At 48.1% G+C, this 25,700-nt stretch overlaps 1 protein-coding gene across 2 annotated transcripts in view; it reads right to left on the bottom strand.

Moving 5' to 3' along the window:
- Positions 1-25,700, bottom strand: part of LOC126529579 (ribosomal protein S6 kinase beta-2-like) — a 133,667-nt gene that overhangs the window by 30,190 nt on the left and 77,777 nt on the right. For both annotated transcript variants that reach the window (XM_055069929.2, XM_055069930.1), the window contains one exon: positions 23,284-23,416. In XM_055069929.2, coding sequence (XP_054925904.1) covers positions 23,284-23,416 — 133 coding nt within the window. The remainder of the gene's footprint in view (positions 1-23,283; positions 23,417-25,700) is intronic.

Below are 25,700 nucleotides of genomic sequence, written 5' to 3'. Positions count from 1 at the left end.
CTGCTGTATAAAAACCGACGCACTTGACCCACTGAGCAGATTTTCGACGATCGCCGACTGTGTTCACCGCTGTCGTTGTGCTTTAAGTGTAGCCTGTTTTGTGGGCACAGGTTCGCCCAATAAAAGCTAGTTTTGTCTTTCACAGTACTGCTACTGTGTTCTTTGGCGTCACTACCACGTGACAATATATATATATATATATATATATATATATATATATATATAATGTATGAACAAGAATATATATATATATATATATATATATATATATATATATATATATATATATATATAATGTATGAACAAGAAGAAAGGAAACCGAGGGGCCAGATTTTTATTACCCATTTGATATGAAGCCAACAAACAAGGACAGCATAGCGGCAATTATATGCAGTTCCTAATTGAATTAAATAAATAATAAATTCATTGAAATGAGAGTGGATGAAAACACAACTGGCCGCAGGAGGAATACGAACCCACGTCTTCGCATTACACGTGCGATGCCCTTAAGAGTTGAGCTAACCGTTGAGCGACTAGTCGCTATCAGAGTCCGACGACACCTCCTTATCGCTGCCTACCGACCTGATAATCGTCAGTTCCATCTAACGCATTAAATATGTCACGCGTACAGCAAACTGCAAAATGGTGACCGCAAACCAAGGCAGAAAAAAACAAAACAACGTCCGTTCGATGGCAGAGTGGCTAGCTACGTTGCACGAAGCTTTTTTTAGTAAGAATCAGTTTCTCTTTTGATTTCGAGTAGAATTAGTTACGATTGAATCGCGCATGCAAATTTGAATGCACTTTTTATCGAAAAAGAGTGTGCGTTCTCTCTCTCTCTCTCTCTCTCTCTCTCTCTCTCTATATATATATATATATATATATATATATATATATATATATATATATATATATATATATATATATATATATATATATATATATATATATATATATATATATATATATATATATATATATATATATATATATATATAGACGGCGATGAGGTCGCATGCACGTGGGCCGAGTCAGACACCTTCCCTTGCCCCCCTAGCTTTCTTTCTAAATATTATGTAAACATATCCATCGCCCGTATCTTGACTCCGTCACACTTTCATGGAAGTGCTGGATATGTGTCACGCCTCGCAACGGAACTCCACAGTGGCCGTCGTGTTGTACATCTGTCTGCAGTGGCGGAAGACGCCGTGCCTGCATCATCGCCCGCCACTCCAACGGTCGTGCTGTTTCACAACCGTTGTTTAACTGGCGGGCGATGGCGCGGGCTTTGAAGTGGGATCTTGGCACGTTCGGCATTTCCGGTGAAACGGACGTTGAGGACTGGTAGGCGGAACATGAACGCGTGAGCATGCCAACTACTGACGGGACCCTACCCTGATGTTGGCAAATATTATATTCTACCTCGAAGGCACTGCGAAAGTATGGTTCGATAACCACGAAGCTGAGATCGGGCGCTGGGACACCTGCAAATAAAATCTACGAGACTTGTTCGGGAAACCCGGTGGCCGGCAGGTCGCCGCGAAAAAGATGCTCGCGTCACGTGAACAGACGTGTGCAGAATCCTACGTCTCGTACATAGAAGACGTGTTATCGCTATGCCGACAGGCCGATGCCGAGAACCCGGAGGACGACAAGGTTGGGCATATCTTTTTTATTTGTTTACTTATTTATTTCCGTATACTGCAGCCAAATAGAGGGCTATAGCAGGAGTGGGAACATTATACATTACTATACATTACACATTAAAAACACACACATACGCAACAAGATGAATGATCAAAAAGAAGCGCTTTACGTGTTAGATAAGTGCTTACCAGTGGTAGCTATAAAATATTTTAGTGATAGTGAGCTAATGTTACCGGGTAGAGAATTTCAAAGCTCTATTGCACGTGGGCAAAAAACTGTACTTGAATGTGTTAGTACGGGCATAAATAGGTGTTATGTTCAAGGCGTGGGAGCTACGGGTACAACTTGCGTTAGTAAATGTGATACAGTTACAATAAGAAAGACCGTAGGTGGAGTTATTAATTGCATAGAAAAGTTTGTAGGCTTCAATGTGTTAACGGAAAAGTAATGGCTCAATGTTCAAAGATTACTGAGCCTGTGTTGGCGAGAAACTGCGGCTGTAATTTTGGCAAATGAAACGGATAGATTTTTGTTGAACGTTATTGAGCGAGCTTATTTCACTTTATTTGTAGGGGAACCAAACGACAGATGTATATTGTAGAACAAGGCGAATTAATATTTTATATAATAGCAGTTTAGTATCGCGGGTGGTCTTAGCTGAAGTGCGGCGCAAATAACCTCATTTTTTAGTGCTTTCCCGTTTACGTGTTCAATATGTTTGGACAATGAAAGATGTTCTGTTAGAATGACACCCAAGCATTTATATTGAGACACTCTTTTCAGTTGAAGGTCATCCACAGAATAATCGAACAAGAGGGGGCTCTGTCTATTGGCAAATGACATGACGACTGTTTTACTACAGTTGATGTTCATTTTCCACGTTTTGCCCCAAGCGCAGAAAGACTTAAGGGATTGGGCAAGACGGTAGTGGTCATCAATAGAGTTAATAGATTAGTATAATACGCAGCCATCTGCATAAAGTATGATTTTAATCGAGGTGCTACAAGGTAAACCATTGATGTATATTAGAAATAATAAAGGGCTTAATACGGATCCCTGAGGAACGCTTGACGTAACGTCGACAGGAGTTGATTCCACTGTGTTAAAAGAGACAAATTGTGAGCGATAACGAAGAACATTGGGTCTCCAGGAAGCAAAACAGGGAATATTGAATATGGCGTTTAATTTTACCAGTAGTTTAGAATGAATCACGGAGTCAAAATCTTTAGAGAAGTCAATAAAGATGGCAGCCACTTAATTACCTATGTCTAGATTAGAAGCGATATCATGAATAAAATCGACTAATTGTGTTGCAGTACTATAACCACGACGGAAGCCATGCTGGGCACATGTTACAACATCGTTAGTGTTAAGGAATCCGATTATATATTTATTGTAATGGGGTGTACTGAACAGTTCAGATGGTAGCGTCTGTTCGTAACCGAGAAGGCAGGTGACGAAGAGCAGGAATAGCTGGCTGCCCGAACGGCTCACACTCGTGCTAAGCACTGGCGATCCGGCTGGCCCACTGGTTGCACTGCAGGCATGGAAGAGACGATCTGGCTGGCCTTGTTCTTGTGCTCTTCTTCTTCATTACAATTACCCCCGGTGCAAAAGCGGAGCCGTCCTGGCGACTTACGACGTGGAGACGAGCGGGTCATAGAATTGTTTCAGGCGGCGAATGTGAACAACATCCCATCCGCGGCAGCGCTTGTCGGATGTCGGTGTAAGCGGCTCTATGACATAGTTGACCGGAGAGGTGCGTTTGACGATGCGGTATGGTCCATCATACTGCGAGAGAAGTTTTGTCGACAGGTGTGCCGGGACAGGTGTGCCGGGAGCGAAGTTCGAATTCGTAGCGTCGCCATCACGATTGGCTTTTTGTCGTTGTTGGTCGGCGGAGGTAAACTTTCGGGCTAATTGCCGGCATTCCTCGGCGTATCGGGCGACGGCTGAAACGGGAGCACACTCTGACGTGTCTGGCGTATAAGTCAAAACTGTATTGATGGTATGGGAAGGATCGCGACCGTAGAGAAGAAGGTATGGAGAAAATCCTGTAGTACTTTGTGTAGCCGTATTATATGCGTACGTGACAAATGGGAGGATGATGTCTCAGTTTGTATGCTCCGATGAAACGTACATGGCGAGCATATCACCAAGGGTGCTATTGAAACGCTCCGTAAACCCGTTAGATTGAGGATGGTACGCCGTGGTGGTCCGCTGAACTATGCGGCATTGAGCAAGCAGAGCTTCAACCACCTGCGACAGAAACACACGGTCTCTATCACTCAGCAGCTCCCGAGGTGGGCCATGACGAAGAATGAAACGGTGGAGTAGGAAGGATGCGCCGTCACTGGCGGTCGCTGCAGGTAGAGCAGCGGTTTCAGCATAGCGCGTAAGGTGATCAACTGCGACAATAATCCATCGTTTTCCAGATAGCGGTAGCGGCCCGTACAGGTCAATTCCCACATGGTCGAAGGCACGAGCAGGGCACGGAAGTGGCTGTAATAAACCGTGGACCGGATGAGGCGGAGATTTGCGGCGTTGGCATTGCTGGCAGGAGCGGACAAACTTTTGGACAAAAGTAAACATTCCTCGCCAGTAGTAACGTTGCCGCAGGCGCTCATACGGCTCCAAAACACCTCCGTGTGCACATTGTGGGTCAGTATGGAAAGACGCGCACATGTCGGAACGCAAAGTTCAAGGGATAACCAGGAGCCACTTGCGACCATCGGGCTGGTAGTTGCGTCGATACAAGAGGTTATCCGGGACAGCAAAATAGACAGCCTGGCGACGCAGGGAGCGGGAGATGGGAGATGCAGGTGTGCCAGAAAGATCCTTGCGCTGTTCTGATGCGAAGGTGTCAATGTCGACCGATGATACCGCCTTAATGGTGGAGAGGGAGGCCGTGTCGGCTGGCAGCGGAGAGCGGGACAGGGCGTCAGCGTCAGTGTGCTTGCGACCTGAGCGGTATATAACGTGTATGTCGTATTCTTGAATGCGCAGAGCCCAGCAGGCAAGGCGGGTCTTTTAAAGAAGATAACCAACAAAGGGCGTGATGGTCAGTAACCACAGTGAAAGGCCTGCCGTATAAATAAGGGCAAAACTTCCCGAGTGCTCAAACGATGGCCAGGCATTCTTTTTCTGTGACGCTGTAATTGCGTTCCACTTTGGTCAGCGCACGACTGGCGTAAGCAACGACGTACTCGGAGTAGCCAGGCTTGCGCTGCGCAAGGACAGCGCCAAGGCCAATACCACTGGCATCGGTATGCACTTCAGTTGGGCCGGTGGGGTCGTAGTGTCGCAGTATAGGCGGAGACGTCAGGAGACGGCGTAAGGTCACGAACGCGGTATCGCATGCAGGAGACTAGGAGGATAGGTCGTTGGCGCCACTTAAGAGTTGTGTCAGAGGTGATATAATTGAGGCAAAGTTGCGAACAAAGCTTCTGAAGTAAGAACAGAGGCCGATGAAAGTACGGAGTTCTTTGAGTGTCTTAGGTTTCGGAAATTCTGCCACAGCGCGAAGTTTTGATGGGTCGGGGCAAATGCCGTCTTGTGATACGACGTGACCTAGAATCATGAACTTGCGCTCGGCGAGCTGGCACTTTTTCAGGTTCAGTTGCAGGCCTGCGATGGTCAAGGACGTCAACACTTGCCTAAGGCGAAGAAGATGCGTGCTGAAATCAGGGGCGAACACAACGCTGTCCTCGAGGTAGCAAAAACACGTGCTCCATGTTAGGCCGTGCAAGATATTGTCCATCATTCGTTCAAACGTGGCAGGCGCATTGCACAGGCCAAATGGCATCACATTAAATTCGTATGAACCATCTGGAGTAATGAATACAGCTTTAGGGCGATCAACTGCTGACATCGGGACCTGCCAGTAGCCCGAGCGTAAATCCAATGAAGACAAGAATTCAGCGCCTTGCAAGCTGTCCAGAGCGTCGTCAATGCGCGGTAGAGGGTAGACGTCTTTTCGCGTTATCTTATTAAGACGGCGATAATCGACGCAGAACCGAATGGAACCATCTTTTTTTGTGACGAGAACCACCGGTGATGCCCACGGGCTATTGGAAGGTCGAATGACGCCGCGCTGAAGCATGTCGTCCACGTGCTCACTGATCACCTGACGCTCCTTGGCGGATACGCGGTACGGGCGCTGCCGCAATGGCGCGTTGGAGCCAGTGTCGATGTGGTGGCTGACGGTTGACGTGCGAGCCAGAGTAGGCTGAGCGACATCAAAAGAAGAGCGGAACTGGGCAAGCAGGTGAAGAAGCTGGAAGCGCTGCTCGGAAGTAAGGTCATCGGCAATGAAAGGTGTGAATAAGTCAGGTGATGGCGGAGCAGAAGGGGAAAGTGCACAGAAGTCAGTGAGCTCTGCGTACGAAGAATCCGGCACGTCGGTTATAAACATGTCATCAAGAGGCTGAACATGGCCAAGTGCTTCGCCGCAACGAGCCGTCAGGGCTGTAGGAAGCGGATTGCAGACAACGATGGTGCTGAAACCGGTTGAAATGTCAAGCCTGGCGAAAGGGAGGGGAACGTCCTTGCGGGTTATGAAGAGTGCTGAAGGAGTGAAGAGGACAGCGCCTTCAGAGACAGCGCCACAGAAGATGGGAACAATGGCAGACGAGTACAGCGGTATGGCGATGTCTTCCCGAAGAACTAGCTTAGCGGGAGGAGAAGTGGCGCCAACGAGGGGCACGTCACACAGAGGCGATAATTTGACTTCAGCACGTGCACAATTGATGACGGCGTTATTTCGCGAAAGAAAGTCCCGCCCAAGTATCACGTCGTGAGAACAGGACTGCAGAACCACAAATTCCACAATATAGAGAACGCCCTGCATAACAACTCTAGCTGTGCATGATGCTGGAGGCTGAACTGGCTGGGCGCTTGCTGTGTGAAGAGAAAACCCAGAAAGTGCATGGCGTCGTAACTTTTCGTAAAGCGTGAAGGAGGCGTTCGTTTAGGACAGACACGGCTGCTCCAGTATCAATTAGCGCAATGGTAGGGACGCCGTCGACAGTAAGGTCGACAACGTTCGAAGGCGACAATGGAGGACTTGTACAGATCGATGGCGACGCAGTTCCTGCTTCCTGAATTGCGGCGCTTACTTTTCCTCTTGCGTGGGTGAAGGGCGCCAACGCATGGCGGACAACGAGCGGCGACGCGGGGAAGGAGAACGACGTGTAAGGACCGGGCGCTCGGCTGGTGGCCTGTTCGACTGCCGACTAAAAATAAGTGTCGTGGAAAGGCTGCACGTCGGCGTAGGGAGGCGACTGCACAAACCCATCAGAGTGCAGCATGCGGCGGCGGCAGAGTCGTGCAACATGGCCGGGGATACCGCAGGCATAACATATGGGCCTGTTGTCTTGCGTGCGCCAAGGATTAGCAAAGGCAGGAGCAGGTCGATGAACGAGATGATGAACGGGTGGTAGCGGCCGAGGATGTAGCGGAACGAGTGGTTGACAAGGAGTCTGCGCGGCGACGGATGGGTAAGTAAGTGGCGCGGCGACAGGGTACTGCTGATGCTGCATTGGTAGAACCTCAGCAACTTGGTTTTCAAAACCCGCCGGAGCGTAGGGGCGACCGGTGTAGGAGGTTGTTGCGGCAGCGGCTGCTGTTGGGGTAGCTCAGTGAAGGGCAGTAGAGAAAGCTGACGTGCAACTTCCTCCCGCACGAAAACTTGGATTTGTGTGAGCAAAGGGGAGCGATCAGAGAAGGCCTCGTCAGCCACTGAGGGGCGCTTGGTCAACTCGCGCTGCCTCAACTCGTCGTAGCTTTGGCACAAGTTTATGAGCTCTGCTACGGTGCGCGGACTTTTGGCGATCAATATTTGGAAAATGTCATCGGCGATGCCCTTCCAAATGTGCTTCAGCTTGTCATTTTTGAGCATAGAAGCATCCAGACGTTTGCATTGGTCGAGAACCTCTTCGATATAACAGGTGAATGTTTCACCGGGTTGTTGCGCTCGCTCTCGTAACCGCTGCTCGGCGTGCAACTTGTGGATGGCTGGGCGACCGAAAACTGTAGCGAAACTGGTCTTGAACGCGGACCAGGAGTGAAAGTCGGCTTCGTGATTTTTAAACCACAGGTGAGCCACTCCCGCAAGGCAGAAGATGACGGCATTTAACTTGGCGGTATCGTCCCATCGATTGTGCAAGCTCACCCGTTCGTAGGTAGACAACCAGTCATTGACGTCCTGTTCATCCGTACCGCTGAAAACCGCTGGATGGCGTTGCGGGACAGCGCCAGAGCAGGCAACGGAGGGTGGCGGCGACGTCGGCTGGGGAAAGTCAGGCATGACGGGAGGCAGAGTCCGAGACCGGAGTTCCAGGGTGTAGATGTTCTTGAGTACCCAGCACCTTCCACCAATTGTAATCGGGTATACTGAACAGTTCAGATGGTAGCGTCTGTTCGTAACCGAGAAGGCAGGTGACGCAGAAGAGGAACAGCTGGTTGCCCGAACGGCTCATACTCGTGCTAAGCACTGGCGATCAGGCTGGCCCACTGGTTGCCCTGCAGGCATGGAACAGACGATCTGGCTGGCCTTGTTCTTGTGCTCTTCTTCTGCTTTACATTATGAATAATCACCTTGCGTGACTGGCGTGTGAGAGATATCGGCCTGTAGTTAAAGAGAAGTTTTCACCTGGTTTATGCAAAGGCAGGACTTTGGCTATTTTCCATTTAGTTGGTACTTCACCAGAGTCTAAGGATTTCTGGAAGATTGCAGTAAGGGACTGATCTGTCCATAGGGAGTGTCTTAAAAGGAAAGAATTCGGGATACCATCTGAACCGGCACACTTTTTAGTGTCTAGATTCAAGATTAGGTTTAAGACACCATCACAACTTATTACGACATTGCCGGATTTACTAGTTTGTGCATCATAACTAAAATTTGGAACTACATGGTTATCGAGGGTGAAAAATGATTGGAAGTACGAGTTAAAAGCATTCGAAACTACGGTGGGGTAATAGAGTCGTTAACCTTGAAAGAGCTACTGCACGTTACACGAGGTAAAACTGATGTCCAGAACCTGCGACGTTTTGATTTAAGTAGTATAGGGAGCTGTACTCAAAGATAGAAGTCTTTAGCATTTTTAGTACGAGTACGAAGTTCCTCCTTGGCTTTTTCAAAGGGAATGCGAAGCGCAGGATTAAAATGCTTTGATTTACGTAGTCTACCTACACGGCGTGACAGGTGCAAGATATCGTGGTTAATCCAAGAAAGCTTATTATTTTGTTTTTGTTTTGATGGAACGCAATTATTGATGCAAGATTTCACTAACGACTCGAAACAATCAACAAGATTATCAACATGACATAAGGTACTGAGTGACAGTCAATGGTCAAAGTTATCTGACAGAGTATCAGTGACAGACTTATCGTCAGCGTTGTTAAAATTATCAAATGTAGAATAGCTAAAGCGTTCATGTGGGATAGGACAGTTAATGTGTATAGAGAACTGCGTTATGATCCGAGATTCCTTCCAGGATATCATTCTAAAAACCGAAATGAGCAAGACTGTCACTGATAAACACTAAGTCAAGTATCGAGTTCTTCCGCGTATTCTTATCAACTAATTGTATCAAGTTATGGGACAAGAAAAAAAACGAAATAAAGTCTTTACAAATAGATGCACTAGTGGCGGTATATGTAAGGGAAGGCCGGTGAATACCGGGAACGTTAAAGTCACCAAGAACAATTAAGTTAGAACTGTTGAGGCTATGTATGTAGAAAATGGTCATGGTCGTGTATAAATTCCGAAATATCGAACAAGTCATTAAGGCTATCATGGGGGCGATAAAGACCAGAAATTGTTAAGTTCTGGTTATGCACTAGTAACTTCCACCAAACCGATTCTATAATGGGAGGACCTCGTAGAACCTCAAAGTTAAAATCGGAACATAAAAGCAAGGCCACATCACTGCCTTTCTTATTCTGACGGTCATACCGGACAGCAATGTAACCAGGAGGCGTGAATTCTGAGTCATGAATAACTTCACGAAGCCATGTTTCGGTGTTGCATATAACATGAGGAGAAGATGAAGACACTAGTGAAAGAAACTGTGGAAAATTTTTAGTCGTAATTCTGGCATTAACATTCAAAAGCGCAAGATCTGTGGCAGAGTGACGAGATTGTCAACCTAGTCATGATGACACATTTGGAAATCTTGCGCTTGAATCAAAGCCAGGAGCTATTACTAGACTATTTGAGGCACTGTCCCAGTTGTAACGAACGTTATATGTAAATAAATGATCGAAACTCATTTTAATAACCAAGCCGTCATTCCTCTGCTGCGTCATTCCTGTGTCCGATAGCTTTTTACGTAATGAGCGCACTCTCGACGAAAAATATTCGGAAGGTTTCATGCCGGAATTTTCAGCTTATAAGCGTTTTTCAGCATCACTAGCGTATCGCTGAAATCAAGCATTTTTAAAATGATTGGTGAAATGAATATAAATAGGCATATTTAGGTGAAAAGGTATATAAGTAGGTATATAAGTAAAAATATAAATTGGCAAAATGAATGATAAAATGATCTTGAAAGGGATTGCCGACGACGCCTTCAGCCTTTCAAAGTGCAAAAAATTTATCTATATTCGAAGCTATTATAAAGAACTGTGAGCGCTTTGAGCACGCTAAAAGCCGGCGCATTGACCACGCGTTCGCACGGCTTCCCAGCAAGGCGGGAACGTCCTCTTGCGATTACCACACGGCAGCACAGCCGTCAGTGCCACCAGATCAGCTAACACGGATTGTACGCCACGGACTTGAGGTCGTTACCCCTGCCCCAGTTGACGCCGGTGACTCGAGCTCGATTGCGACTTCATTCGTTCAAGCCATTGTCCGGCAGGAGTTTGCCCACATGGGCATTCACTCTGTGTGCACCGTGTCCAGCCCAACACAAACTTCATGGCGTCCACCTTCATCCTATTGATAGCAGCGATTCGCTACGCGATCTCGCGACCCTGCTGCGCGGAGAACCCCTGATGATCGACCGATATGCTTTACATTGTCAGCGTATCGGCCACGCCGCCCGTTACTGCGCTACCCGCTGGTACCCGCCGTCCGGACAGCAACCGCCTCGCACCTTCAACCCAGTCCGTTTTCCCCAACGCCACAAGGATAAATAATCGCTCCCCATCGCCGCGTAGTCACCAGTCGCGCTCGCTCCCAAGCCGTCGCCCATCGTCTCGTTCATTGCAAACTCACCACCCATCGTCCCCTTTTAGCCCTGCACGTGCCTATCAGGAAAACGAAGCAGTGCAGCACCCGGAAGTGACGCTGCATTGGCGACTCCCACCACAAATCCTCATCTGACGATGCCGACGAGACAAAGCTTGTTAGACGTTGATGTTTATGGCGTCACTATTTCTACGCTCATCAACACTGGGGCGCACACTTCTGTATTGAGTGCAGACCTTCGTCGTCGCCTTCATAAAGTGCTCACGCTTGCCGCCTTCCGCATCATCCGCGTCGCTGACGGAGGGACCCCTGCCGTTCTACTGCAGCCCACGTTCTCAGCGCTGGTCATCCCACTTCACTACACTTTGCCGTCATTGAGAAGTGTCGCCATGACCTAATCCTTGGCTTAGATTTTTGTCCAGTCATGCTGCCCTAAATGACTGTGCAAATGGTACTCTTCAGCTTGAAGTGCCCCATCTTCCCGATATTCCAGCCAACATACGTACCACCACGCTTATGCTCTCGCCATCACGTTCGCTTGCCGCCTCAAGCTACTGCATACGTTACTTCGACGTCTTCACACAATATTTCTGATGGCGACTACATCTTGTATCCAATTGTCGAGGTTCTGTTGGCCCGCGATGTCGCCCTTGGTCACACCATTGTTTCCATTGCCGACAATACCGAGGTATTACCCCTTCTCAGCGTCGGCCTGTTGCCTAAGGTTACCCCGCAAGTCCTGTCGTTTGCCGCCATTTCCGTACTTGATCCCTGCAAGATTGCCGCTTTGGATGCAGATGTTGCGCCGCCTTCTTGCTTCGCAAACTTCGCTCTTTCTTCCCTCGACGACATTAACAAGAAGATCGCTCCCGATCTGACCCAGGAGCAAGCTCAAGATCTCTACCGCGTCCTGGCGTCCTATCGCGACATACTTGATTTTGACGATCGCCCTCTAGGTCAAACATGTGTCATGACTCATCGAATCAACACTAGTGACACCAACCCTACACGCCGGCGTCCATATCGCGTATCCCATCGCGAACGTCAAGTCATCCAGAAGGAGGTCAACAAAATTAAAAATTATAGGGTTTTACGAGCCAAAACCACTTTCTGATTATGAGGCACACCGTAGTGGAGGACTCCGGAAATTTCGACCACCTGAGCTTCTTTAACGTGCACACCTAAATCTAAGTAAACGGGTGTTTTCGCATTTCGCCGCCATGAAAATGCGGCCACCGCGGCCGGGAATCGACAAAATGACTACAAAAGGCTTTATCAAACCTTCGTCTAGCCCGGGGGCCTCCCTTGTCGTTCTCGTGAAAAAGAAGGAGGGCAGCTGGAATTTATGCGTTGATTATAGGAATTTGAACAAAGTAACTCATAAAGACGTCTAGCCTTTGCCTCGCATCGATGACGCCCTCGACTGCCCTCATGGAGCCCAATATTTTTCATCCATCGTCCGGCTATTGGCAGATTCCACTCGAACCTATGAACCGCGAAAAAATTGCCTTTATTATGCCAGATGGCCTGTACCAATTCAAGGTTATGCCGTTCGGACTGTGTAGCGCCACAGCAACTTTCGAACGTAAGATGGCCTCTCTGCTGCGGGAGATAGTGGTTCATCTATCTATGCCATTTAGACGATGTCATTGTCTCTCCCGACGACCTCGCCCGTTTATTGGCCGTTCTTGCCGTCTTCCATTGAGCCAATCTTCAGCTGAACTCTGCCAAGTGCCGTTCCGGGCGATGCTAGATAACTATGCTCGGTCACCTTGTCAGTGCTACCGGTGTTCAACCATATCCCGACAAGATGCGAGCAGTGCAACAATTTCCCGTGCCGTACTCAGCCAAAGACGTTCGGAGTTTCGTTGGATTGTGTTCCTACTTTCGTCGCTTTGTCCGGAACTTCGCGGACATCGCCCGCGCTCTTACTGAACTCTTGAAGAAGGACGTTCCTATCGTGTGGGGACTCGAAGAAGCAGCATCGTTTTCTGCCCTCACCCGTCTATTCACTACGCCACCAATACTGGCCCATTTCGACGCCTCATGCCTTCCAGAGCTTCGCACCGATGCCAGGGGTCATAGAATTGGGGCTGTCTTTGGCCGAAAACTGCACGGCAAGGAACGTGTCATCACCTACGCCAGTCACCTTCTTTCATCGCCGGAACGGAACTCTTCCATCACTCAATACGAGTGCCTGGATTTGGTGTGGGTTGTCACCCTATTTAAACCTTATTTGTTTGGCCGAACCTTTTCTACGGCTCCAAGAATACTCGTTTGTTGCGCACTACACGTCTGGGCGATTGCATCAAGACGCAGATTGCTTGTCACCCTGTCGATGCTCCCTACCTCAATGACCCTGACTGAGACGCCTGCGTACTGTCCATTCTTGCTTCGGATGATATCCCTACCCAACAGCGATGAGACAATTCTTTACGGCTCGTCATAACCGTCAAACTTCTCAATCACGAGTCCATTCTGTTCGCATGTTTGAGCTACACGACAATGTTCTGTGTCGCGGTAATGTCAGCTCAGATGAGCCAGAGCTTCTCCTTGTCGTATCTCGCCATATATGCTCCAGCGTTCTTCACCAGCTTCACAACGTACCAACTGCCGGTCAGGTAGGTGTGTCGCGTACTTACGCCCGCATCCGGCGTCAGTGTTTCTGACTTGGCACGTACCGTTCTGTGCTCCGTTACGTCGTTGTTTGTCAACGCTTCCAACGCTACAAGCGCCCTTCATCGCTGCGTGCAGGGCAGCTACAACCTCTTGATATTCCTGCAGAGCCAATCTTCCGCGTCTGCCTTGACCTTCTAGGCGCTTTCCCTACATCCATATCGGAAATAGATGGATTGCGGTCGCGACAGACTACGCCACGGGTTTCGCAACCACCAGAGCATTCCCCCTACAAGCTCTTCTATATACGTCGCCGACTTTCTCCTCCACGACATAATTTACATGATGGCGCCCCTCGGCAGCTCCTCACAGATCGCGGAAGGTACTTCCTTTTAAGAGTGGTAGATGGCATCCTTCGTGCCTGCTCCACTGAACATAAGCTCACCACCGCTTATCATCCACAGGCGAATGGGTTGACTGAGCGCCTGAACCAAACGCTGACATGCTGGCCATGTATGTTTCACCGGATCAATTTCACCCGATACAATTCGTCACAGAATGACACGGCTGGATATTCACCGTTTTATTTACTGTTTGACCGACAACCTGCATTGCCATTTAAGGCTCCCCTTCCGTTGGCTCCCTTCCGTAGGCCCCTCACTCGCCTACTGAATACGCCAGTGACGTCGTTCATCGAGCCCATGCAGCTCGTCAACTTGTCCACGACCTACTATGTGGTTCGCAACAATACCAGAAGTCCCGTTACAACAGCCGACACAGAAGTGTGCACTTCACGCCTGGCTCTCTGGTCCGTCGCCATGTCGCCGCGTTGGAATATCAGAGAAGCTCCTCTCACGTTACACTGCACCCTACAAGGTGCTGCGTCAACTCGGTAACGTCAGTCGCGAGATTGTACCCCAGGGCGCTTCTTCTCTGATACCTGTTCTTCTCGGACCTCCTCACTACCAATTGATGTTGTTCATGTTTCCCGGCTGAAGCCATGTTGCCTTTTAGCTCCTCGGCTTTATAACAAGCGCCAGGACGGCGCTTCAGCTACCAGAGGGTGATATTACGGAGCGACCCATACATTTATGACAGTGGCGTAGCCAGCAATTTCGTTCGGGAGGGGGGGCTCACGATGCAGTTCGGCCTCCTCCTTAAGAGGAAGCTTTAGCTCGGGTACTCCTATCTAAATAAGTGTAGAAGGAGAATTAGTTTTTCTCGGCAACCACTGCACCAAATTTGATGAGCTTTGTTGCATTTAACAAAAAAGCTCAAATTCTGGAGACTGTTTGTTTCGAATTCTTGATTTAGGTTGTCAATTCATTATTGAAAATTGTGCAAAAATTGAAAATTTTCTGGAAACCAAACTATCAAGTTTAGAACTCTAACTCAACAATAAAGAATGATGTCACAATTCTGTGAATTGCCTCTAATAGTGCATCTACGGCGGAAAAAATTGCCATGTTACATATAAATCTCAAAAAATTTAGTATTATGGAAATAGGGCTTTTGCAGAGCCCTTGTACGCAACGTACCCAATTCACGCAAGGTACAAACTGACATAGCAAATTTGTCCGCTTTGACTGTTATGGTAGATGCCGTTTACAGAACGGCGATATCTGTTCTTGATGCAGACCTATTAGTTTGTAAACATCGTGCTTCTATTTTTTTCGAACTTTCGAATTTATCAAAATATTTTAAACAAAATTCAGGCCCTAAATCGAAATTCCGCTTTCAACAGACACTAGAATTCAACTTTCTCTCTCAAATGCAACATATTTCATTAAAAGCGATCCGGGGTTATCTCAGAAAAGCGTTTCTGCGTTTTACATGTATCTGAATAGATCGCGTCGGAGTTGGGCCCGAGCTAACGCTTCCTCTTAAAAAATTTGTCGAGAGATCAAATACATGAATAGTACCTGCATTGCCATTGCAAAGGATGCTGCAAACGAATTCTTGAATGCTACGCACTGTCAAAACAAGTGAAATAATTAGTTTTTTTTAAATAAAAGAATATACTCTTATGTGACAAAAATTGTGCCCAATGTAACTGATATCAATGCTTCCATGTATTTGTCTATTCAATAAGTAAAGAAAATATCACACGAGCTTTAGAACTATATTAGTTCAAAACCAGCAAAGCAATGCATGCCGTTGATATGAAAAATGTAAAGGCCATGAAATGAACAAGTTGAGGACAAATATGTTAGTGAAACTTTGTCATTCAAGAATCTTGTTTACATTCTTGCACACATGACACGGCCAGTAAAAAATCTCAATGACGCTGTCGTTTGCTCCAATGAATTACGCAGGAGCAGCTGTCACCGGTCCTGTATCGTGAGTAATTGCACCGAAATTATAGTCGCAACAGAGAGCACGTATAAAAAGCGGGAGTCCTGCTACACCCCTGATGGATGAACCCAAGGCTTGGAAGAGCGATGAAGACGACGCTTGCACGTGGGCCGGATCAGACATTTTCTCTTGCCCTAGCTTTCTTCGTAAAAGCGTGGCAGTTTGGGCGAGTTGGTATGTAAATATCGTAAATATCCTGTACACATATCCTTCGCCGACATCTCACCTCCATGACTATATATATATGTATATATAGAAAGAAAGGGGGTTAACCGAAGGGCCCAGTTATTATTAATCAAATTATGAGAAGCCCACAAACAAAGACACCAAGGACAGCATAGGGGAAATTACTTGTACTTACTAATTGACTTAAAGAAATGATAAATTAATGAGCAATCAAGACGGATGAACAAACAACTTGCTGCAGGGGGGAAGGATCCCACGTCTTTGCATTACGCGTGTGGTGCTCTAACCAAGTGAGCTACCATGGTCAAGTTGTTTTTTCATCCACCTTCATTGCCATTAACTTATCTTATCATTTCTTGAATTCAATTAGGAAGTACAAGTAATTTCCTGTATGTTGTCCTTGGTGTCATTGTTTGTTGGCTTCTCATAACATGATCACACACACACACACACACACACACACACACACACACACACACACACACACACACACACACACACACACACACACACACACACACACACACACACACACACACACACACACACACACACACACACACACACACACACACACACACACACACACACGCACACACACACACACACACACGCACACACACACACACACACACGCACGCACGCACGCATACGCACACGCACACACGCACGCACATACACACAAACACACACACACACACACACATGCACGCACGCACGCACACACACACACACACACACACGAACACACACACACACACACACACACACACACACACACATATATATATATATATATATATATATATATATATATATATATATATATATATATATATATGACAGGAGAAGTTACTGAAGATGACGCACCACAAAGAACTGAATCTGGTGCATTTTTTGTTCTCTCAGCTACACGACATTAACAACATATTGACATTATTTATCCATTGAATGTTGGTTAGTTCATCATGACCACTTAAATAATTGAGCATAAGATCAGAAGTAAGGAAGGCCTCCTAAGGTCGCGGCTAAGAACACTGTCAGTTTTATCCACGTAGAAGGCTTCTCCCCTTAAAGAAAGCTCTTTGCAGATGTAAGACAATTTGAACAGCTCATACATCAAGACAACGAAGCTGTGTAAGTACGTTATCAGACTGTTCGGAAGTCTTTTCGGGAGTGGCGTTGCCTTTTGATAACGGAGAGTGAGACAAATAAGAATTGCAGTTCAGTGGGTGACGAGGCTTACGTGTTTCCAATAGCGCCCTGGAGAAGACAACGGGTGGCTCACAGTGCCTGGCCCGGGGAGGGGAACCCACCGGCAACGCACCGGCCCGCCGTACCACTAGAGTACTGCGACAGTGCATTGCGCAACACGGCCAGGTTCCCGCTGCAGTTTCGGTCCCGTGCTGTGGCCACGGAGGCCAGCCCAAGCTTCAGCATGAGGCCACTCGCTAAGCCCCGTCCTGTGCTACGGTACCCTATCGTCGGGTCCCGTCTTATGCAGCTGCCTCACGACCTGACCAATCCTATGCCATTGCGGTTGATATGAGGCAGCGATACGTTAGCAAGCAACGCGACTAAACCGTCCGGAATTTTCGAGTAGGATTGTGTTTACTGTGTAGTTTAGTTCTTAACGCGTGTGCAGTGTTCGTTTGTTTAGGGCTGTTTTATACTATTATTCTTTAATTAAAAAATATTTGTCTTGTGTGTGCGACTTGCCCGTTCTTTTTCTAGAGTGACGGAATCTGTAACAGCCGCAGGGTTGTTCTTTGCCATCTGTCCGGAATATGTCCTGGCCTTGCAAACGCTTCACTGATATTTGGTGCAATTCTTTCGCTATAGCCGAGTCCTTTCAAACACTTCACTTTATGCGAGCTTAGTATATATATATTTCCCGTCATGTCAGACATATGTTGCTGCGTGCTGCACCAGCTCTGCCAAGCCAGGCTGCGCGTTCTCGTCGGTGCCCTGATCATACAACGCGGCTTCGGGGTTCCCACGCAGACCCTTCCTCGAGAATCGGTACGGAAACTCCGTACATTGCTTCGCTGCAAAACTCGAGCCACCCTGTATATTGTTTCATATGCCGTTCATAATAATGCACTGTAGTACATCGATATCGCTGTATCGTGCTTTGGGCGAAACTCGAATTGCATCGTCGATCGCTTGTCTGCTTTCACGCTACATTTAACAAGCATTAGAAGACGGCTTGCACGTGACGTCACGGACACAGCTTCTCGCCCTGCTTGTCCTGCCGCTTGTCGGCTAGGATCACATCAGTGCATCGCATTCACGACCGTGAGTTACCTGCATCAATGCAATAGGGACGCGTTGTGTCGCTGTGAGATACACGGTAAAACTGGCATAACCACCGCGCGACAGGGCAACGGACGCCGGTGCTCACTGTGCTGGTCCTCCAACATGGCGGCAGATAATGTCAGTGAGATGATAGGTCTGGGATGAGGTGTGTTAGGAATGGCCTGCCGAGGTGGCAACATTTTCTCAGCTAGCTGCAGCTGCTAGCGTTGCGAGCTTCCCCGAAGAGAACCATGTAAGCCTACCACAATTGCTGCGGTGACTCATTTCGTGGGGACCTCGAGGTGCCGCTTCATCACCCCCTCGGCGCTGTTATGGCTAAACGCGATCAGCGGACCAACTATTGTTTCTGTACCCGCCACCGCCGATCTAGTCTGCTGACACACGTGGTGACTTCAGGAGAAAAGCAGCGCTGGAATTTAGAGGCGCCGGACAAGGGACAACCGGTGGCCACGGTGCCTGGTCAGCTCGGGGAACCAACGCGCCTTTCAAGACTCAAGATAATGGGCAAGCGGCGGGTCAACTGCGTTGACGTTTGACACTGGTAATCGGCAGTGAAAACTGTGCGTACGTGTGTGTGTAAACCGTCCCGCAGAGAGGCGGCTTGTTTACGATGACGTCGAACGTTTTGCCTCACCTAGGGATCTAGGGAACACGAAGTGTTTAAGAACGGCTGTTTGTCGGTTGCTAGGAGTCCTCGTCGTCGTGCTCTGTGCTCGTCGTCGTGCTCTGTGATCGTACTCGTGAGCTGTGTGCTCGTTTGCTGTATGCTTCGTCTTGCGGGCTCCATTTAGGAGTCACGCTAGACTGTGTAACTGTATCCCATGTTTAGAATGTAAATACTGGAAATAAACGCTGCTCGCCTAGTCCTGTCGCCACAAGTTCCCCCGATCGTCTTACAAGCCCGACACCAAATCTTACATTGGATGGCAGCGGTGAGATCGGCCTACGGTGCGTAGATCGGCCTACGACTCGGAGACAGCAATGGCAGCTCGCGCATTTTGGCACATGATGACCGACCGGCATCCTGATCAAGTTGGAGGCGACTTGAGATTGACCGCCTCTTGCAACTGACTGGATACGGCGGAGAAGGACTGGTGATATCGTGCTGCTTCAGTGGGTAAGCGTTTGGTTTTGGCTGTAAGATTTACCAGGCTTCAATTTCTCTGTGTAGATTTGATTCGCTGGGACCTTTTACTTGTATTCTAATTTGCAGGGGTTTCGCAGCAAGTATTGTGGGACAGCAGAGCCGAAGCTTAAAGTAGCGACCATGGTCCTATTGTGCTTAACGAGAGCTGACCTGTTCTGGTTGTGTGAAGAGATCGAGGGAAATGTAGTGGAGGACTTGACGGAAGCAGATATTCGTATGACCATTCTGCAAAGTGGCAATGATGTAAAATTCATAGAACAAATGGGCAAACGAATTCTAAGCAAAAGAAAGGAACGGGAATCAATCAAGCAAGAACGCCAAGAGCGTGAGCAAAAACGGAAAGAGCTTGAAAAAGAAATGGCAGCAATGAAGGAACAGATAGGGGATTTGCAGCAGTTAAACGCACGAAGAGAACAGCGGCTTGCGAAATCTGTAGGCTGGACGCAGCAAAAGTGGGAAGAAGCAGACAGCAGATTTTGCTCGAAAGCCGAGAGAAGTAGTAGTACCTTCGAGAGTAGAGGCACATTCGTAGGTGAGCGGAAAAAGCGAGAAGCTAATGATGCCTTAGTGGTAGCAGAAGCCTTTAAAGGCCGTTGTGAGAGCGACGAGGTGCTGTGCCAACAGAGCACTGTATACTAGGCCAGCTGTGAATGAATTGGCACAGTCACCGCGCGTGTGCGTCGCAGGTAATGTTAACGAGGTTGTTAACGAAGTAGAGAGCACTGCTGAAAAAGCGAGAAGCTAATGATGCCTTAGTGGCAGCAGAGGCCGTTAAAGGCCGTAGTGAGAGCAACGAGGTGCTGTGCCAACAGAGCACTGTAGAGAAAGCTAGGCCAGCTGTGAATGAATTGGCACAGTCACCGCGCGTGTGCGTCGCAGGTAAAGTTAACGAGGTTGTTAACGAAGTAGAGAGCACTGCTGACCCGACAGACGTGAGCACCCATGTCGAGTCAGATCTGCGTGCCGAAGTAAAGTACCAGCTGGACGATGCAGTGTAGGGCAGTTCGCAGGATTGCGAGCTCCGTAGCTCAAGAGAGGACAACTGCATTGTTCAGGGATCGGTGCAGCTCTCCGCCAGTCTACGTAGCCAAGAGAGGGATGATTTAGTTAAGGATCATTCGGACTGTGCGGGTAAGAGACCGATCCGGGCCGACGAGATGTGTACCGGCCAGCACGAGGCGCCAGAAGGCGACATGAAAGCGAGTTCAAAGAGAAAGCGCCGCAGAAAGAAGTGCGGTAAAAATCGGGAAGCCGTAGATAAGGTAGCGCAGCCAAAAAGGGCGAGAGGCGCGAAAACCCAAGGCGCGAGGAGAAGAAAGGTGCGGTCGTCGTTGACGACGTTGGCGCATCAAACACGTTCGAACCACCAGTCAAAAAGAGACCGTGAAGCATGTTCTGCACGGACGCGGACAAATGGCACGGGGCAGTTATGTTCCTTGTCGGTCCGTCGTTCTTTTAGAAGTTCAGCGTGTAGTGCGAAGGAGCGCAAGGTGGCAGGACGAGACGAGGTGATAAGGAGTCGCGACGCGGTCAGTCGAGTTCGTGAGGAAAGCGTGGCGCCAGGACGCAAATTGGCAGGAGACTGTATGGAGGAGCTGATAGTGAGTCAGCCCTTTTGTTGTTCCTCGGTAGCTAGAGCAGCTTTTGAACCGCGACCACCTCGAGTACGGCTCAAAAGTATTAGTCAGTCGAAAACGTTTGAAACGGGAGGCCAGAGAGCTTCCGTAGAAGGAAAACGAGTTTTTTTGTTGTAATTTTGAGCATTTGGAATATTTTCGCGAATTGAGACTAATTTCTTTCAATATGTAAGGTATGAGCTTTGTGTTTTTGTTCGAGAAGCTCCGAGATTGTAAAGATGCGTTTTATGCAAACATTTAGTCTCGCGAGGAGTTAATGAGTACATAGGCTTTCTTTTTTGTGTGTCTGCGAGTAACCTGAAGGTCAATGTTATCGGTGAGAGGCCTATGGTAACGCGCGCGTGTATTAGTTAACTTTCTTTTTTTATGTGTTTCTTTTATTTTCTAAGGTTAAGCGCGCAGGTTTTCAGTAAGTGCGTGATTTGCACTAAGAGTCCGTAGTTCCATTAGCGCATGTCCTGTGTGGACGGAAGGACGGAGATTTATGACTGGGTTGCTCGTGTGTGTTTAGGGCGGCCTTGTTCTGACTTCTCTGGTAAGAACTGCGTGGAATGTCTGCGTGGAGCGAGTTATTAGCAGACGCATTTTTTTAAGGGTTCGGCGGAGTGCATAAGATACGCAAGGGTAGTTGTTCGTTTAAGTTACGTGTCCTGTGTGGACTAAAGGAACAAATGTGAGTAAGCGTGATGAAATGCTTACGTACGACGCAAGTACGCGTTCTGAATAGAGACCACAAAGCTAGTGCGATTGTGATTACGTACCTGTGGAGTTGGCCAGACGGTTCAGTTGCAACCGTACATGCGATAAGTACGCCACTGCGATAGGGTAAGAACAGACTGTTCGTGAAGCTAGGCTGCTTAAGTTATGTTTGGGTATTGGTGGTTGAGAGCCTTCAGTTTAATTCTGCGTAAACCTTTACTCTTGTGCAGCGCGACGGTCAGGTTTGGTCGAACTCAGGGGGAACGTGAACACTCGCTTTGGCGGCACAAAATTTGGGGGGCAAAATTTGGGATTCCCATTTGAGTGGCTTGCATTGAAATTTTGATAGGAAGCCTGGTGGGTTAACACCTGATTCCGGGCGTTTGCACGCTGAGCGGTATTGTGTTGCCGGGATCGACTCTTCTGTGCCGGTTGCTGTGAGATGGTTGCAGACATTCCAAGTGCGCAGGGATTGCCGAGAGCAAAGCCATCTTCTTGCTCGCCAGCCATTCTCTTCCTGCCCAGCGGTTGTCAGCACTGGCCACTCGAGATTTTCCGGGCCATGGAGGAGCTGTTAGGAATGACCTGCCGAGGTGGCAACATTTTCTCAGCTAGATGCAGCTGCGAGCGTTGCGAGCTTCCCCGAAGAGAACCATGGAAGCGTACCACAATTGCTGCGGTGACTCATTTCGTGGTGACCTCGAGGTGCAGCTTTATCACCCCCTCGGTGCCGTTATGGCTAAACGCGATCAGCGGACCAACTATTGTTACTGTACCCGCCACCACCGACCTAGTCTGCTGACACACGTGGCGACTTCAGGAGAAAGGCAGCTCTGGAATTTAGAGGCGCCGGACAAGGGACAACCGGTAACCACGGTGCCTGGTCAGCTCGGGGAACCAACGCGCCTTTCAAGACTCAAGATAATGGGCAAGCGGCGGGTGAACTGCGTTGACGTTTGACACTGGTAATCGGCAGTGAAAACTGTGCGTACGTGTGTGTGTAAACCGTCCCGCAGAGAGGCGGCTTGTTTACGATGACGTCGAACGTTTTGCCTCACCTAGGGATCTAGGGAACACGAAGTGTTTAAGAACGGCTGTTTGTCGGTTGCTAGGAGTCCTCGTCGTCGTGCTCTGTGCTCGTCGTCGTGCTCTGTGATCGTACTCGTGAGCTGTGTGCTCGTTTGCTGTATGCTTCGTCTTGCGGGCTCCATTTAGGAGTCACGCTAGACTGTGTAACTGTATCCCATGTTTAGAATGTAAATACTGGAAATAAAGGCTGCTCCCTTAGTCCTGTCACCCCAAGTTCCTCCGATCGTCCTACGAGCCCGACACCAAATCTTACAGGTGGCGCTAATCTGTCGCCGTCTTTACTGTAAGCTCTGAAGCTCTGCTAGATTCACTAGCTACAAAACGAACCGGTCTTAAAGAGTACAGTGTCGAACACGCATAAACTTATCGCCGCTTCGTTAGATTTTGGCCCTTACTTCCACTGTAGGCGCGTATGCCAGCGGCGACGTCTGTGTCCGAGGCCTTCTTATAGTCCAGTTCTTCGGACTCCACGCCGCTGGTGTCGAAGAACGAGTCCTTTAGCTGCACCGGACCGGTAGATTTCTTGGCCTGCATGTCCGAGAAAGGGTGACCAAACTTGCGCATAAATAAGCTTAAAGCGACAGTGTGCACCGCGAGTGTCGCCGTGCTCTATCCTACACTGTTACGTCGACTCGTGCACAGTTTCAATAGAGAACGACGACTCATCACTTAGGTAACGATTATTCCTGAGATTTTAGTTCGAAGGTGAGATGGAAAATCAATCTGGTTTACGGCGGTGAGGTCTTACATAAAGCTTAGTAGCTCCGCAGCCGGGAAACGCAGCCTTTCATTCAAAGATTCAGCCTGTAGATACGAAAAACGTAGTGTTGCGCGATGTCACCGGATATATTACCAAACTTCACGGAATTTCAACGCTTTCACACATTTCGCAGTCTTTCGTTCGCAAGACCCCCGCGCGACTGGCCGCTTGAGGCACTGTGTGTATTGGTGGGCTTATTTCACTCTAAAAAAAAATCACTTTTATGCAGCACATATTGAACAAAAAAAAGCTCCATAGGGAGTTTTTCAAGTCGCTCAACAATTTTCTCATTGACACTTTTCATCCAATTATAATATTTGAAAAGTTCATTAACTAATTAAGACTAATTATTTAATTACGTGGAATAAAAAAATAACGTGAATATCGCCAAGCGGACGCAAACAACATTACCTTGGTTCTGTCCAGCTACGGGACATTCGCATACTTTTAAACTCTCGCTAAAGTTAGCTGGGACACCCTGTATATGACACATTTACTCTTTCTGGACGAATGCTGCGGTTGAACGTGATCCCTATGTGCCTAGTTTTTATCTCTGCATTTGCTTTTCGGATGGTGATCCTTCGAACAGCGCTGACACCTTGAGTTTGGAGATTTTCCTGAATATGTGCATCTGTTTCGTTCGTGAATTGCTTTTTGGAGATCGCTGTTTCTACATTATGCAGGCTACGGCGAGCTGTAACTGTTACACTCTGCTCAGCAATTTCTTTTTATTTCTGGAGATCTTCGGTTTATTCTTTTGTTTGTACTTGAATCAAGAGATAACCTGATGCAAGGCTTTTCGCCTTGTATTCTTTGCCCATGGCAGTTTCTAAAGGCTTCGCGATCTTTAAGATCGATTGTTACAGGTGCTTTGTCGTCAGGGGAGTGAATAACTAGGAACTTCGGAAAGCTTTCACAAAATTTTTCTCTGCTCAGAATTTTGGTGCGGCCTCTTTCCAGAGACCGATCATTTTTTTTTTTTGAGGATACAAATGCCATACGTCATGTACGAGCTGAGGGTTGTCGGGTGAGGTTCACCCTCATATTCTCAGCTGGGTCCTCCCAGTCTGACAGTCAGGCCCGTCAGCCGGGGCTTGGCCAAGATCCCGACCACCACCGCTTGCGGTTTGTAACCCTTCGCCTTAAAACCTGTAGCCGCGGTACAAATAACAGCGTCGGTATGGGGGCTCGGGGTGCGTGGCGGTGCCAAGCACCAACACCCTGACTGCTCAAGGTGCCCCTACGGGGTCACAATAACAAGTGATGCACGTGACCTTGGCAAAGAAAGACATCAGCAATAATACTTGTTGCAGGAAGGCCAAAGCCAACCAGAGATAACACAGACGAACATGAAGTATGGATAGAGAGATGAAAGCACGAACACAGAGTGCATAAACACATCGCTGAACAGAGGTGGCTCAAATTGGCATAGGAAACGAAAGATTCGCCAGAATGAGGGATATCGTCGTGCCACTGACGCTATACGATAGCAACAGGAAAATAAAAGCAACAGAAAAAACGAGGATGAAGCATTATATGCATAAGAAAAAGAAAGTTATATACACAGTGATTAAGAAAATTATGCTGACCCCACGCACTGTGGGAATCGATGTAAGGGAAGCTTTTGGGTTGTTTGCTTTTATTGACGATAATTAGCGGTGATGTTAACGGCTAAAGCTTACTTCTTCAACGTTTAGGCTAACACGAGAGTGGTGAGTGTTAAACGCTACCTTGCGTGCACTACTGCCGTTTGTCTGCGTAGTACACAGAACACACAGGGAGAGGTGTTTGCTTGAGGCGTTGTTGTGAGCCATATTTTATAACTTATGAGAGGGTTGAGCGTTGTCATTTCCTCACATGGCACATCGCATTGTGGCAGAAGTATTAAACATGAATTGGATTGTGGCACTGTACGTTCCAAGACCACACTCGGATTATGAGGCATGCCGCAGTGGCGGACTCCAGGTTAATTTTGACACCGTGATGTCCTTTAACGTGTCCCACAATCTAAGTGCACGTGCGTTTTCTATTTCGCCCCCCTCTAAATGCGGC

The sequence above is a fragment of the Dermacentor andersoni genome, chromosome 9 (assembly GCF_023375885.2).
Source record: "Dermacentor andersoni chromosome 9, qqDerAnde1_hic_scaffold, whole genome shotgun sequence".
In the NCBI taxonomy this organism is placed as follows: Eukaryota; Metazoa; Arthropoda; class Arachnida; order Ixodida; family Ixodidae; genus Dermacentor; species Dermacentor andersoni.
The sequence above is the reverse complement of the archived record's forward strand: the minus strand, read 5'-3'. Positions and strand labels throughout refer to the sequence as shown.